Source organism: Onychostruthus taczanowskii, unplaced genomic scaffold (genome assembly GCF_017590055.1).
Source record: "Onychostruthus taczanowskii isolate IOZ18803 unplaced genomic scaffold, ASM1759005v1 scaffold123, whole genome shotgun sequence".
Lineage (NCBI taxonomy): Eukaryota > Metazoa > Chordata > Aves > Passeriformes > Passeridae > Onychostruthus > Onychostruthus taczanowskii.
This window is the reverse complement of record NW_024498385.1, coordinates 651,127-667,458: the sequence shown is the minus strand read 5'-3', so window position 1 is coordinate 667,458 and position 16,332 is coordinate 651,127. Positions and strand designations below refer to the sequence as shown.

General features: G+C 38.6%; 1 protein-coding gene across 2 annotated transcripts in view; it reads right to left on the bottom strand.

Moving 5' to 3' along the window:
* The window catches only part of LIFR (LIF receptor subunit alpha), a 53,669-nt gene that overhangs the window by 29,281 nt on the left and 8,056 nt on the right, over positions 1–16,332 (bottom strand). For both annotated transcript variants that reach the window (XM_041396000.1, XM_041395999.1), the window contains exons 2-4: positions 4,113–4,267; positions 3,293–3,413; positions 866–1,008 (exon numbers count right to left, since the gene is read on the bottom strand). In XM_041396000.1, coding sequence (XP_041251934.1) covers positions 866–1,008; positions 3,293–3,413; positions 4,113–4,194 — 346 coding nt within the window. In that variant the 5' untranslated portion in view covers positions 4,195–4,267. The remainder of the gene's footprint in view (positions 1–865; positions 1,009–3,292; positions 3,414–4,112; positions 4,268–16,332) is intronic.

Below are 16,332 nucleotides of genomic sequence, written 5' to 3'. Positions count from 1 at the left end.
CAATAAGTATTAAGGGCATGAGATCCTGACAGGGACAGGACAAGGAGATTAAACAGAAGCATCTCCTAAAAATGTGTTGTGGTGAAGCAAGAGGCTGAGAAACAGGGAAGAACCTCGGTAATACAAGGGTTATAGCAGTTCATTGGGCCTGGTGCAAACAAAAACATTTTAAAAATATGCGTGATACATCCATCTTCACTTCTGACCAAGGATCTGAGAGCCTGCAACGTGTTCAGCACAATCAATACACTGCCCATGGTAACCTGTGATGAACCTGAGAGACTTATCCTGTAGACCAAATATTTTTGAGTTGCATTTTGTACAAGTTCTTGAGCTGCTCTTGACTGGGAAGAGAATCATAGATAAGAAGTATTATTGATGTTACAATTTGACCACACTGAAGGAGTAAGCAGGCAAAGCAAAGGCAAAAACTAGACCAAGCATGGCAGATTGCGTCACTGCCATCTCCTGTTTACAACTTCCTTCTTTGCCTGGAAGGAAGCGGGAAAAAGTCTAATTTACTTATGTATGTAGTCTAGGAATTTGTTTACAAATGCTTCCTAATTTCTAACTAGGACTAAAAAGGGAAAAGAGTGAGGGATGTAACATTGTTGTATTTTGTTTTCCTCCTCACATTCTGCCCTTGATTTTTGCTGCTATGAACTATGGGTAAGAGGAGTACTCTTTCTCTTGAAGGGTTAGAGAAAACCATTTATAAAAATATATGGAAGCTTATGTTGATGTGTCAGCACATCAACATTCTACATATAGGAATGCTGCCAAAGAAACCTGCAAGCATACACATCTGAAAAGCTGTTAAACATAGCGTAAACACCTTAGGACACACATATGACCTGATACTTACAGATGTCTTTCTGATGAATTACAAATTCTCTGGTAGCAAAAGCAGCTCCAGAGCTTTTGATTGTCACTGTGATGGAGCTCTCTGGGACTGGAATCTCAACCCTTCTCTCCTTAGTTTTAAAACACACTTGAGGGGTAAGGTCACTAAAAAGACAAATAAGATTAAGCAGTTATTTCATCTGATAGGAAGCTAAGGCAAGTTAAGTCCTATTCTTGCACACTAATAAAACACAAATTCTCTGTAATAAACAGAAAACTCCATATTGAGTTTGTGAAGGAGTGAGACTTGCTTGGGCTTTGGTTAATATCAGATTAATGGCATTCCCTCATCTTTCAAGTCACTTTTATCATAGTGGTAGATTATGCAGTGGCTGCATAATGCAACCAACTAGTTGTTAAGAGAACACCTCAAAGAGAAGACCTTGCTTTTTAACCAAAATCATAGAATCATAGAATCACTAAGGTTGCAAAAATCCTTTAAGGTCATCAAATGCAACTGTTAACCTAGCACAAGCACCACGTTCATCATTCAGCCATGTTCATAAGTACCATACCCACATGCTTTTTCACACTTGGAATGGTGACTCTACCAATTCATTGGGCAGTCTGTTCCAATGCTTTACAACCCTTTTTGTGAAAAAAATATTTCTTAATATCTAATTAAACTTGAGGCCAACAAAAGACATGTTTCTGAAACCTAGTCACCATGAATCAACATTTTAAAACAAGAAAAACAAAAAACCCCAAACCAAACATAATAGCATTGTCTCCTCCCTTTGTGTTTCCTGACTCACTCTCCCTCTATTTCTTTTCAACCCATGTGCCCTCACATGGGTTGAAAGAGAAGGATTAACACCCATGTCTGCATCTTAGAACAATCTTTTAGCTCCCTTCTGCTGCTCAGCTCAGAGGAAAAGAGCAGAGAGCAGGGAAGAGGATTCCTAAGATCCCAGGTGAACATGTAGCCTGTGCTTAATGTTTGTGCAGTGCTCAGCACAATGTGATCTGGCTTTTGTCTTTAAGATGTAGATATATACAGGAAACAATAATGGATGGGTCAAGTCCCTTTGCTCATTATCACTGATATGCAACTAGAAAGTCAGAAAGTTTGGAAAAATCCAGACCTTCCTCTTGGGGGAATGACGGCAGGAAGGAAAGCAGAGAGAACAATGCCAGACTTCCTGCTGAGGGACTGTTACTCACTTATGAACTGGAACAGGACCCTGGAGCTCCCATCAGCTGGAGTCAAGAGCTTGGGTTGAACTCTTAAGATTCACACAAGATTCTGGGCTAGCAAAGGCCAGCTGAGACTTGAGTGCTCAGAAAGGCTGTTCCTCTTTGGTACTGAGATATTATTAGAGGATGTTTGGGCAACTGAAAAACAAAACCTCTTTCCCTCAGGGATGTCTGTTCAGACTTTCTGCTTCAGGGACCCCAGCCTGTCCTGCTTTGCTAAGGAGAAACAGCAGCAGCTACATGATTGTTCCCGTTCAGAGGGCAGTACCTCATGAACTCTGCACTGCTGAACTCTGGCCACAGAATCATATATATGGTGTTTTTTTAAATAGAAATGATAGCTGGCAATGCAGCAGGAATAATGAGATACAGAAAATCAAGCATGTAGGTGGACTAAGTGCAGCCAAGCCCTTAGGACCCCAAGGAAAAGTCTGGGCTGCCTGCAGAATTTACAGGGAAAAAAAAAAAAGACAGTACAACTATCTGGATTGGGGGCAGGATCAAGATGCAGAATGGATTTGAACTCATCCCTAGCACATGATAAGTATTTGGCAGACCCACAGCATGGGGAATTGAACATGTAGTTCTCATTAGTGAAAAAATACACAGAAGATTTAAGTTTTTTTTAAACTTTTCTCAAAATTCTCAACTTGCATTCACTTCAGAAAAGCTGTTTTAATTGTGAAATAATTTTTGTGTTTCCTCTAATACAGCTTAAAATTTATAAAGGTTCTAAGGCAGCCACTGATTGTTCATGTTTCTCCACACAAAATCCACGTGAATCTCAACACTTGTGTCATATATTCTACTGCTTTGGCCCACAACATCAGGATTCATTGCTTCCAACTCTCATTTCCTTTTGGACTGAACCTGTTTTGAAGATATCCCTCATGAAATCTCTGACCAAGGGATAGGCAGACATACAGAGAAGTCTGCGTAAATAAGAGCATCTTCCAGTCCTTTGAAAACAGCAAGAAGACTTTGGCAGGCAAATTATTAGCATGGAACAGCTTTGCCAGAAACCCTGCCATTGCCTGAGTTAACAGGGCCTAGGGGAAGCACCACCCAAGGAAAACTGGTGGGGAGATGCTGGGAAACAACAGCATCACAATTTCCATGGGCAGTGACTGAGAAAAAACTGTACCATCATCACAATTTAGTACTTTTTAACCAGGTATATGGAGGGACTTACTTGGTAGTGTAGCAAAAGTCAGTTTGTCCATGTCTTCCTCTAGAAGGGACATCCCAAGTACAGAGCATTTTGTGTAAATTGTGCGTTACACATTTCAAATTCTGGGGGTCCCCGGGAGAGCCTGAAATCATATAAAAAATACAGTAAAAAACTGCAGGTGAAAAATGAGCAACTGTAAAACATTTTTTCACATCTGTAGCCATTCTTCTTAAATTTTTATTGCACGCATGTCTGGCCACTATTTTAAAACTGTTGAATGATTTGTGTGCCTGATTAGACAGCCACAGACTCACAGACTTGTAGAGGTACCTGAGATCAGGATTTATACTCATGCATATAACAGAGGCAGCTGCCTCTTTCCACAACACCCATTCCTTGCTTAGCCTAATAAGCAGGCTTTGGGCCAATGGCAAAACCACAAGCTTTGATTTTAACCTAATGAGTTTTTTGCTCTCCTCCATGTCATAGATGGAGGGCAATTAATGACAGAAGGACAGTTAATGATAATGTGTGAAACGGTTGAAGAGAGCCAACATATACAGCAGAAAGGTTTCAATGTAGACATTTACATCAATGCTTATGCAGACTATCACTGGTACTGTGGAGAATTTAACACTCTGTTTTGCACTGGTTTGCAAGATGCTGCTGGGTGCTGGTGGAAAGCAGAGACCAGGTCTGGCACTGCCTCCATCCCTAGAATGGTGTGGGGCCACAGAGGTGACAGGTTTTGAATGTACATATAGTAGGAAAGCAATGAAATTACAAGGTACAGAAGCTACAAAGAAAAAAGAGTTAGTGAATTACATTGCAATAAACTTACCTATCTCTTGGCTATACGTTAAGCTTCTTAAGCATAAAATAGCTAGTGCTAAAAGGCAGCGAAGGCTTGAGTTCTTCCACATTCTTCTACTGTTTGTTTTAAGAATAGCAGCTTTAAACAAGAGTAAACGTCATCTTCCAACAAGCTGGTCAGTTCTAAAATTAAAAACAGAAATAAAGAAAAAAAAACAATCACAGTTTAAAATTCTGGACTTGGTATGCCACAAATGCCACTTTTTGTTCCATATACTTTTCTTCCTCAGTAACGTTCCCAGGCATAGCAACTCCTTTTCCTTCATCAGGCAAACAAACCTCCTCTCTGTTACAACAACTCCTTGATTCATGCATTTTCTCTAAGACATTTCCTCAAGAATTAGAGAAATATAAAACTCTACAGTTCATAGGTACTCTTCAGGACTATCTAATATCAGAACTGAACAGACATGGCAGAGTATTCTCCTAGGATAAGCATCTTGATCTTAGATGAAATGCTATATCTACAAAGGATATTGTATACTGTGAATGGAAATGTCCTCTGATTAATTTATGCACTTAAGACCAAACACACCATCTGTTTTCTTCTTTCCTCTGCTCAATTTTCAAAAAGCTGTGATTCAAACCTAAGGGATGCCCAAGACATTGCAGAACCAGATCTGATCACCGAGGATCACTGGTTCAATCCAGTGTTAACTAATAAGCCTTGGAGGAAAACTAATGGAGAAAAAAAGAAAAAAGAGTCATTCCTTTATCAAAAAATACTTTTTGCTGCAACTACTGATCGTAGCATAAAAACTTAACTGGAATATTATGTTTAGTGTGTTCATTGAAGATTTAACAAGTTTCTTGTTTTAAAAAGAGAAGCTCAGCTGTTCAGCAGGACCCTGGGAACACACTCAGTTCCGCCCACACATCAATCACCTTCAGATTTTGTTCTCAGAAGGGAGAAACTGCAAGAAAACCTATCCAAAACCTCAGTCAGTACCTGGCACATGGTTTCCCTGCTACCTGAAACCTATGAAGACATAAGCACCCTTCCAGAGACCATGTAGCCAGAGGTCTTCCCAGCAACCAACAGCAAGAGCTGGGTCATTTTCGTGTTAGAATATGACAAGCCTACCTTTCCTACAGAGCAGCTTTGTTCCCATTTTGTCCAGGATCCTATTTTGAAAGGCTCCTGACCTTGACTCAGAAATATCTTCCAAAGCCAGGCAAACATCATCAGAATAACAAACTTTGTCTAAAAGTCTCTGTAATTTTAAAAGAAACCCCTTTACACAGAAGTTTCCTGCACCACGAGGTTTGTGCTCCCTCATCCCCCCATATTTTTATGAGTTTGGTTTTTTGTTTGTTTGTTCGTTTTAGGGACTCTTCCCTTAGGGGACAGCTGGAAATGCATTAAATGCTCTTCTGTCTGTTACCAATCTGCACTGTGTGAGGAGAAACACAGTAGCACTATGCCAAATAACCCAGAGCTGCTCACAGGAAGCCATTTCTCTTCTTTCTCTTGGTCTGCAATAACCAGGAGAAGGAAAGGTCCAGGCAGACCATAGCATTTCTCTCAGAGATGAGCTGTGTGAGGAGAAACACAGTAGCACTATGCCAAATAACCCAGAGCTGCTCACAGGAAGCCATTTCTCTTCTTTCTCTTGGTCTGCAATAACCAGGAGAAGGAAAGGTCCAGGCAGCACAAGAGATGAGAGAAATGCTATGGTCAGGACCACTGTTACATATGGAGGGGTACCCATAAAACTTAGTAATTATTTTAATTTCAGCATGTTCTCAAATCACTTGAAAACCTCACAAAACATACACTAATTTAAGCTACACTGCCCTCAGAGAATAACTTTCATATATTCCTAATTTGTAATATCCATGCTGTGCAGCTTGTTAAAAGCCAAATCAGGAGCAGAGGTTGACAAATTTAGATAAAGATGAATCAAGAACCAACCAGCACATAAAATATATTAATTTCTGAGCCAAATTCCCCCTCTGAATTCTGGTATATCTCAGGGTACTCATATTGTACTTCTCCATGTCATTAATGAAAATATGGAATGTTATCTACAGGTTTAAACTTTGCTCACAAACCTCTGGCAGTGAAGTGAATACCACTCAGCTAGGCCTGGGAGCTACATGAATAAAATGACTGATTTCTATTTCAGTCTGTGAAATATATGCAAATTTTATCTCTTTCTGAGGACTTCTTCACAGGCTATTTCTGGTTTGCAGAAAAGTCCAAACCCAAAATCTCAAGCTCTATAGCACAATCAGTTGACAGTCCTCTATCAGCTGGCGAAGTCAAGGAAAGGTTAAAAGGCATTGATACCACTTGAAGAAGAGAGAACTGAGCTGTGATGTTAATTAAATCCCAAGTCTTTCATATTAATCCCAAGTCTCTAAACACATTACCTGCGCAGATACATGCAAAACCTGCTTGGTCATGCCAGGTTTTTGAGGCAGATTCAGCAACTATGTGTGTGTCTGTGTGCGTGTGTATTTTAGGAGAATCTGGTATTTTGCACCTCTTTCAACACATAGCTCACTGAGTTGTCCTCCTACTGCAGAAGTTTTAAGAGTAACATCATAGCAGTGCATTACAAGAAATCTGAGTCATACCAAATTCTCCTAACTAAAGCACAGTTTTAATTTCAGTTTTAGAGTCAGGCACAGAAGTGAACTTATGTAGTCTCATGCAGGGTATGATGAGAGTCTTGTAAACCATGATCTTTTGTAACAAGAATACACTTCCTAGCTCTTATGTTCTTATTCACATTTTATAACTTGCTGAAAAGTTGGCAATTAGAAGCCACATGTCACATAATTAAATGCCATTAGTCAGGAGAAAAGATTCCCACTTATAGGCTTGTTTTAATTAAAACGTTACAAAATCACTGAAGTACTTTAAAAATAGGAAATGTACTTTCTTTGGATGAAAGCTGCCTTCCATCAGTTCACAACTAACTCAAACAAGGCATGGATGTTTTTCCTTACCCTGAAAGATATGAAAAGCATATTATCCTCTAGACAGAGGTACTCTTAGAAGCAGGGATATTTATTTAGGACAAGTGAGATCAACATTGTCAAAAGAAGGTAAAACCTTGACCATGGTTGCCTGGAGTGCAACCAGAGCAGTTGTTACTAAATATGAATGTCTTTACACTGCAGGTCTTTGTTTTTAAAAACAGTACGAAGGGTGTTAAATCCATTGTCTCCACCAGAAAAAGCTATTGGAATTAAACCAGTTCTACCAGTTGGCCATCTTAAAAAAGAGCACATCCCAGAACAATCTCATTTCCTTGGGCAATATATTCATGTCACTTCACTGGGGCTATCATCAGTGTTCCAAATGTGCTCCACAACAATCTCTTGGTCCATTTTAAGCACATTACTTTGTCCTATCTCCAGCAGACAAAGAACAGTTTATCCTCTGTCTTGCAGCAACCTCTTACATGGAAGACAACTGATATTAGATCTCCAGTAGCACCTCCCTTAAACTCCAATTTTTTTCCACCATTTCTCAGTCTCAGTTTTTAGATTTCTGATCATTCCTGGAATAAACATTTCTCCCTGAACCAAAGCTGCTGTATCCACAGTTTTGAAATATCTCTGCCCTGAGGCCTGAGCATTATCAAGAACAATGAAGGAACTTTCCAAAGGCAAACCTATGTGTTTACACAGCCCATACCATATTTGCTTTCTCCTACATTCAGACCTTGTTGATTCAATATCAGTGTGTGATCCAGCCTGAGATACTGTACAAAGCTGCCACGTAGCTGTTTATTTAGTACTTCAGACTCCAATCTCATCCTCAAATAGACTGCAAACCTCCTGACTGAGCATGAGTATGTTTGCACAGCAAATTCACCTTAAAGTCTTTGCCTGAAAAGGTCTTTCACTTTTGAAATTTTAAAATACAGAAAGAGCCTCTCACAAATCAATGCTAAGTAAAAAAACTGTGGGTGAATACAGAAAGTATTCACATGCAAATTCATGCCATAACAGCAGGCTTGCATGACAGGATTCAGTATAAATTGCCCTTCTTTAAAAGCATCTACTACAAGCAGGATTCCACAATACATGCTGGAAGGTACAGCACATGGGAATGCCCTGACTTCCATGCAGGGCATCATGTCATGCTACCCTTGCATCTGTGGTCAGAAAAAAGAAATTCTGAATTTCTTTTTACGCAGAAAAAGTAGCAAAAGAACAGTTAGATTCAGATTTTTAACCACTGAACCAGCAGTTGGTGGCCAATATAGAAAAGAGCTCAATAGTCATCATGGACTTTTAAATTACTTTTAAAGACATTTTGATGCAGTCAGTGCATCTAGTAATGATAAGATAGATCAGAAAGGGAAAAGTACTCCAAAACAATATTGGGAAAATATGTGAGGACAGCTTTGCTTCAAAACCTTGTCAGCTGTAAAGAAGGTTAAAGGTTCTGTGACAGAGAAAACGAGGGCAGCTAAGATAGCTGCCCTCTTTAGACTTAACCTCTTAAAGGGGAAAGCAGAAAATTAACTGGTATGTCTCTTTCTGACTGTGTTTGTTATTACTTATTTCTTGACTTAACTGGCTCTGTGTATTTTTTTTTAATTAGCAAAGCTGACCAAATGCTCAATTCTCTTTAAAAAAAAGTGTTTTCTTAGTCAGTTGTAACAGACCAGTTCTCTAAGCACAAAAGTTTTGCAAAGCTTTGTTGTACTTTTGAGTTTTCTGGTCTCTGAATGTATTTCATTGTCAAGTGCTTGGAAACCACTTTGAAAACAAACAAACAAACCAGCTAAAGAAAAAAAATCTATAATCTTCCCAGCCTGCTTTCTGCCTGCAGCCTGATCTGACAGTCATGAGCCTCCAGATACATTTTTTAAAAATGTCTATGAATTGAGGATTAGTTGCCGGAGTTTTTATATATATAATTCTGCTCCAGAAGCAGATACCTGAAAAGAAATGGTTAAAAAGTCAGCTAATATGAAAGGTTTAGGAAACTAAATGGAGAATTCCAGACGAAACTATGAAATCAGTAAAAATATATGTAGTAAAGGCAAATGAAGAAGTCTCTTTGTCAATAAACTTTCTCAAGTAAAAATTTTTATTTTGCTCCACAGCTAAAGGTATCATAATAATTTACCACCAAATGGGTATTAAAAGCTCTCAAGGAAAATTATTATGAAAGCATACCACCAAAATATCGTACAGAATGATAAAAGGCTGCATTTCTGGCAATACTAGACAGCCATCATCCCAAATACTACCAGGCAGAAATGCAGGTGCTATGTATGTGCCTAGATCAAACCTTTCTAGAAGAAAAATTACTCTGCTCAGCAGGTAGAGAAAGATCATTTTACCTGTCTCTGCTTAAGGACACTAATTTAACCTTCAAAGTGAAAAAAACCACACTCACATACAGGTAAAAATGCATATATCAAGTTATGCATTCTACTGTTGCTAACTGAAAGCTTCAAAAAAAATTCCCCTATCTGAAAAACCATGCCAGAACTACACATTTCTGGGAAACTAAGTAAATGGCCAATACAGCTGACAGTAAAGGCAATGATCACAGAAACAGAAGATGAACTGCTTTTCTTTAGCACAGCTAAACCTTTAGCACAGGTTTCAGTCTATGACTTTAAAGCTAGCTGAGCAATAAAAAAAAAAAATTAAAAAAAGAGATTTATTTGAGGGAGAGGGAGCTTGGCTGTTTTTCAATAGAGTACATTCTTCCACCTCCTTGAAAAAATTTCCAAAATTGAGACAAAAATCACTAGTAATCTAGATGAAGGCTTTCCCTCTCCGTTTTAGAACATGGCATTATTCCACTTTATAGAAGATTTGCAGGACATGAATCACTGAAACTTGTTTATAAGCTGAGACTGAGTCCCATTTGGGAATCTGGCTTTCCCCAGTTCTGAGGAATTAATTTAAAAACCTGCTATTTCTTTTTCTGAAAGCTGATCAAAAAATTCAAGTTTCCTATCTGCACCAAATGCCTTCTAATGTGCCGCGGAAGAAAAGAAAACAAAGACAGGGTGTTATATTCATTATTCAAATATTATTCATTAAATGTGCAGGAGTACACAAGGCCAAACTTACAGTCCTACGAGACATTTGTTTTGTTAGGGTCTTTTTCCTGCCAAGCATGAGAAGAAAAATTCCCTCCTCGCTGCTTCCTCTAGCTGCCAAACAGCAGCATCACCTCCGAAATACTGCAGTTAATCTTGCAGGCACCCCAGCCTGCCTCTGCAGGAGAAATCAGGAGACAAGCTCAGTGCAAGGATCAACACTTCAGCGTTTTGTTTTCAAAGCTCCTGGTCTCAAGCACCACCTACAGACACAAGCATTTTAGCAAGAAATTTACCAACAAGGGTAAAAGTGCACCCCAGATGCAGTATGTCACCTGTCTCAGCTTCTAAGGCCAACTCGCAACTGCATCTGCATTCCAGTATTTTTAGTTTTTTTTTTTTTTTAATTCCAGGACTGTTAGATACTATGGAAATACAAATAAGCAAGCTGCAGACTGGGAAAGCTGCAGGGTATTTCCAAGTGGTGATTTGCATGAGAAGCACCTTTCCCTGGCAAGGACACCAGAGATGACAAACTCATGAACAAGCGCCACAACTCAAGGATGACTTTACAAAAGCATTTAGTACCTGCTGGGGAGCACAACACACACAGAGAAACTGAGACACTCAGTACCTCCCTTTTGAAAGAAAGGAAATATGTAGCAGAAGAAGATATCAAATGCTTTGTATTTGTACAATGTATACAATTTTGAGATGGATTTGGAAAGTGCAACGGAAGACTCCTTCATGTTACTCATGTAAACCAAAAAAACCCCACCAAATAAGAACAAGACAGAGACCACTGGGAAGAATACCCCTGCTGGGACCAATGAGCTGGAGAGAAAAAAGCACTGTGATACTGAAGAGGTGGAGCAGTCAGGCAGAGCAGTAGACTGGAAGGGCAATAAAAAGCAAAGAAATACAATCAAAAGGTAACTTATTAGGCGGGTTTTCTTGTTTTTCAAGCAAAATATGCATTTTGGACACTCTGCCTTTTGCTCTCATTGATTTATGCCTGTTTTCAATTAAACTGTATGCTAACTTAAAAACTCTTATTCCTACTAGAGTATTTTTTTCATGCATTGCTCACTGTTCCTAGCGTGATATTTTTCAGAAGAATGAGGATACTTTCAAAGGAAAATTGGGTGTCTCACTCCTCATTTTGGAAGTCCTTGCGATATCAATTAGTCATCAAGTACATGTTTAAATACAAGCACACCAATGACTACTAGGAGCACAGCACTGCTCTCCAGATGGTAACAACAAAAAACAAACTCTTCTGAGAAACACAGTGAACCCGAATACCACCAAAAATAGACTAAATATGTTTTGGGATATTTGCAAGCCTGTTCATGGTTATTGTTGCTACATATTAGGACAATACTATTATAGATTACCCCTAGGCCTTATTAGACATCAGAAAAGGTATGCTAGAAAGGTTGGAACTGCAGTACAGTAAAGGCTGACTCCACTCTGCAGCCATTTCCTTAGCAGGGTTTCTCCATCCAGATGCTGAGTTTCACCAAGTTTGTAAGGACACATTATGCTGAGATCTCACCTCCTTGTCCTGACTGAAGTGAACTTGAGCAGTGTGCTCAAAGGTTACCACAAGGGTGAGGGGACAGACAACACATTATCAGACAAGCCCAGCTTCCTTAGGAAGTCAGCTCAAATTAGCAAGCACAGATTCTCCTACCACAGAGGTGCAGATGGAAAACACCTAATCATCTGAACAAAGAACAAAGCAAAGGGGTGAAGGTTAAGGGATGCTACTGGCCAAAAGAGAATTTTTGATCATCTAGGTTATTGTGCTGTGCAGGAGAAGGAAACAGCTCAGAGTCACTTACATACTTGTGTTTTAACCCATTCAAAAATTTTCTTGATACTTACTACAACTGGCAGATTAATACCATATGGAGATGAAGGATGCACTTTAATAAATCTGATTCAGCTACACACATTTCCTGATATGCTTGAATTTGGTGACCTCATGATCGACACACTTCCTTGAATTCTTGTGCTTTGCAACACAGCATGGAACAAGCACAGTGAGCAAATGCACACGAGTCTGATTACTACAAAATACCTCTTATCATGACTCCAGTGTCTATCCACTATGCCTTTTCAATACTTAATACAGGTGCAAAGCATAGAAAAAAATGCACACACCTTTTTCTTTTTTTCAGTATGTAAACCAAGAATCCAATGAAAATACAGAGAAGTTTCCACTTCTCCAGTGCTTATTGCATTTTACTGACATGTAACTGGAAGAAAACATAATTTAATTATTTCAAAGCACATTTCAGTTTTGGAGGATACTGTTAGCTACTGTGTAGCTCTCAAAACAGCATGTCTTCAGAGGAAAATGTCAACTCCCACATTGTCAACTGCACTTTACTCAATGTCAGGTTCAAGGGCCAGACCACATCACTCATTCTTTACAAAGGCTGCAGAATAAAATTGCTGTTCCTTAGAAGAGTTATGTTATCTGCATAATACTGTCCCTGCCGGTTCTCTTCAGCTCATACACCCTTGTGAACTCACAAACATTTAAGAAGTCGACCTTATTAATGAGAGTTTATTTTCCTTTATCTGGAAATGTCCAAAAACTTATTTTGAACTATATGACCTTTAATCTTCTTTCCATCACAGGAAAAGCCTAATTAGTTTTATAAGAGAACACTGATAATTACTGAAGCAATTCCAAGTGTGTTTTTTTAAAAAACCGGCAATGACACAAGGGTTGGAATCCTTCATTGTTTACAATAAAACCTGTGGTATTCAAATTATTTTTAAGTTACAATGAACCAAATCCAAAGAAAGTCTCTCTTCACATGTACAAAGAGCACATAAATAGATCAAATGCTGAATTGCAGCTTTCACATTAAATACTATATTGAGAATAAAGAACAACAGTTATGTAATATCCTTTTAGAGTGAATGTAAGGAATGAGAATCACTTACGAGAAATAAATTGATTTTTTTACTAATCAAGGAAATGGGCAATTCCTGAAACTACAGATCTATATTTTCTGACAAATTCTTGTTGCACTAATCTTCACTGAAACTCAAAGCTCTCAAGACCTGTTGTAGTTCCTCTCTTAATAAGTATCTGACAGATCACATGAAGACATACTGCAGCATGTTATCATGTATGACCACCCTTCCATCGGGGTGGGCAAACAATTTCCTCTCTGCTCTGCACACAAATGGGCCCCCATGCTGCCATTCCCCTTCCAATCCTGACAAAGGAGAAATGTCTACAATACAGTAGGACATTATCAGAACAAGTCAGCCCATGTGTAATTACTTAGCAGTTGTATTTCCTTATTTCCTTCACATGCCGTTTTAATTGTATTTTTTTACCCCTGGATTTTTCACTTATGCATATATACACACATATCCCTCCTTTTAAGGTGGTAAAGTGTGAGAATTAAGTACTCAGCAAATATTGACTTCTACAGTTAATATACTGGAGATGGTCTCTTTCCTAATTAAATCTCATAGACACAGGCTACAAGAAATTCATATTAACCACACAGTCCATGCTTGTACATGGACTCACTCTCATGCCTGCTTATGGTAACAGGACTCCCTCTTTCTCTTCTGCTCACAGCTTCCACTGGCACCAGGGACCCGAAAGACATGCAAGCACACTAATCCAGCATTCTGAGGGCAACACTACTCCTCCTTTTCTGCTCTGCTCCTCTCACAGAGGTCCCTGCAAAGGGCCTACAGTCCACTTGCAGATCTTGTAGCAGCACAGCAACCCAGTGCCTCAAAATAAACTGACTCTTTCATGCTATCCTTTCTACCCATCTAATAGACTTTGATGCTGCCAAAAAACATACAGCCTCACCCCAGTTTTAGGGTGCTACTTCATGTTATCCCCTCTACAATGCAGCACTTCCTTAAGTGTGTTGCCCTAACTAAAACAAACCACCTATTGCAATGTGAGAGACACAAGATGTAGTTGTTTTACAAGTAAATTAACACCAGGCTTTCAGTTTCCAATAATTTAGACTGATCATTCAGTTTAGGCAGGACATGGTCTAAGGAAAGTTCAAATTATTTTTTTTCAATTTTTGCTAAATTACTGTAAATAGAATTTAAACATAGACTGAAATCTCTCAGTCCACAAAAAAAAGATGTTGAAAATTCCAAAGCTTTTCAGAATAATGTAAATGAGAAGTTTATATTTTGTCTGTTGGATGGGTTTTTCTATCTTAGAAAGTTTATTTTCTTTGATGTAAAAAACCCTAGCAGCCCTTTAGGTGTTTCCTTGAGGGTCTCAGAATAGAAAATACTGCTATGAAAGTACTTTGCAGGGATGTTGTCCGGGTTTCAACAGGGATAAAAAAGTAAAGCAAACTCTGCACCACTAAAATAATGCTCAGAAAAAGAAACAAAGCAATGAAGACATGAAAGTTTTAAAATAATACAGACGATGGCTAGGATCCATGATTTTTACTGCTGTAAAATAAAACAATGCTTTTCTGCATTTTCTTTTAGAAGTTAAGAAAAGCAGAAAATGGAGTCCCTGTAAATAACCCACCTCCAAGTGCTGAGACAGCAGCATGTGCAAGGGTAGTGATGCTGCACCTCATTTAAAATTTAAAGCAGCTCATACAAGATTGAGACTGCTGCCACTAATAGGACATAGAGTGAGTCAGTTCCACAAGTCTCTTCTGACATGATTCATTGTTAGGATAAGAAAACTAAACACAAATTTTCAAGGCCACATCTCACATCTTCACAATCCTTTCATATGACCATCATTATAGCATCTGTACCTAGCATCTGCCTCTTCTCCCTCAATCCTCCCTTGAAAGTGAGATTCACCTCCTGAAGTTCTCTTTTGTTTTTCTCTTCTGAAAGGTGACTATAAAAAGGGCTGAGGAGAGGAAAAAACAACCTTGGATTTTAAACACACAAGTCATTCCAACTTATCTATCTCTGCTTAACAGGGTTCTTCCTTCCTGCTATTATTAGTAAATCTCACAGTTTACTTCTCTCAGCATTGAGGTGGCAGATAAAGCACAAAAGAAGAAGGATTTCTTACTTATTAGCTTCTGACACCAATAAATTCTGTATACCTACACAGTAGAATGGAAAACCTCTTCCTGTGGAAGGTTGTTCATCACATTTTTCATGCATTGTTGCTGATATGTTTAACTTTATTGTTTCAGAAGTCAGCAATGAAGCAGCTATTGTTTCCAAAGTGCTGAGCAAGTTTGACTGTGGGAGCAAGAGATGTGCGACAATTCTCAATGGTCTCTCTGGTGGCTGCAGACTGAGGTGGCCAGACATAGGGAGGAAAAGGCAGGAGAAAGGGGAACCTGAAGAGCTGAAGAACTAAAATCTGGGTGTAGTTATATGAATTACAAGTTCTGTTTCAGTTTATTTTCAGTTTCTATTCCAGTATTCTATTCTTTAGGAAAAATTCTGCTCTTTATTAATCTAGTCAGGTCTATCAAGACACACAGCACACGACGCACAAGGCCAAGCACATCCTTACAAATTCACCTGTCAAAATACAGAGACTGGCAGAATCTTTAATGTTACAGTATGAAACACCAATACATTTTTTATTCCTTGTGTGAAATATTATTCTACAAAATCTCATCACGAAGCAAGTCATCTGAACTCACAAAGCACTACACAAATAACACCACCTCAAACATCTTTGGAGAGTACTGTGCTTTTCCCATTTCTACAACTTCCCATACTAAAGAGCTATTCACAGAATCTGCACACGGACTATAAATGCAAAACATATTTAGATGCCAATACATATGCCTCACAGATATAAGTATTTTACTCTAGAATATTATATTCAGAAAGTATTTGTAAACCAAAGTAGAAGAGCTTAAAAAGATCAGATGTAGATATTAGGAATGCAAGTGACAAATACCTTATTTTGTCCAAATAAGAAAAATTTAAAAACCAAAACCAAACCAAACCAAGTAACTACATGAAGTATGGCAAAAACTAATGATCATTACTTGAAAAGAAGAGATCAAGTAGAGGCAATTTTTACCAATACTTGTTGAATTCCTAAAGTAATCAGCTCATCAAAAAGCTGGGTTTAGGTTGCAGCATCTTATTCATGTTAGTTCTCAGGTCTCATGAAAAAAGCTGCTAAATGCTATCAGAGAT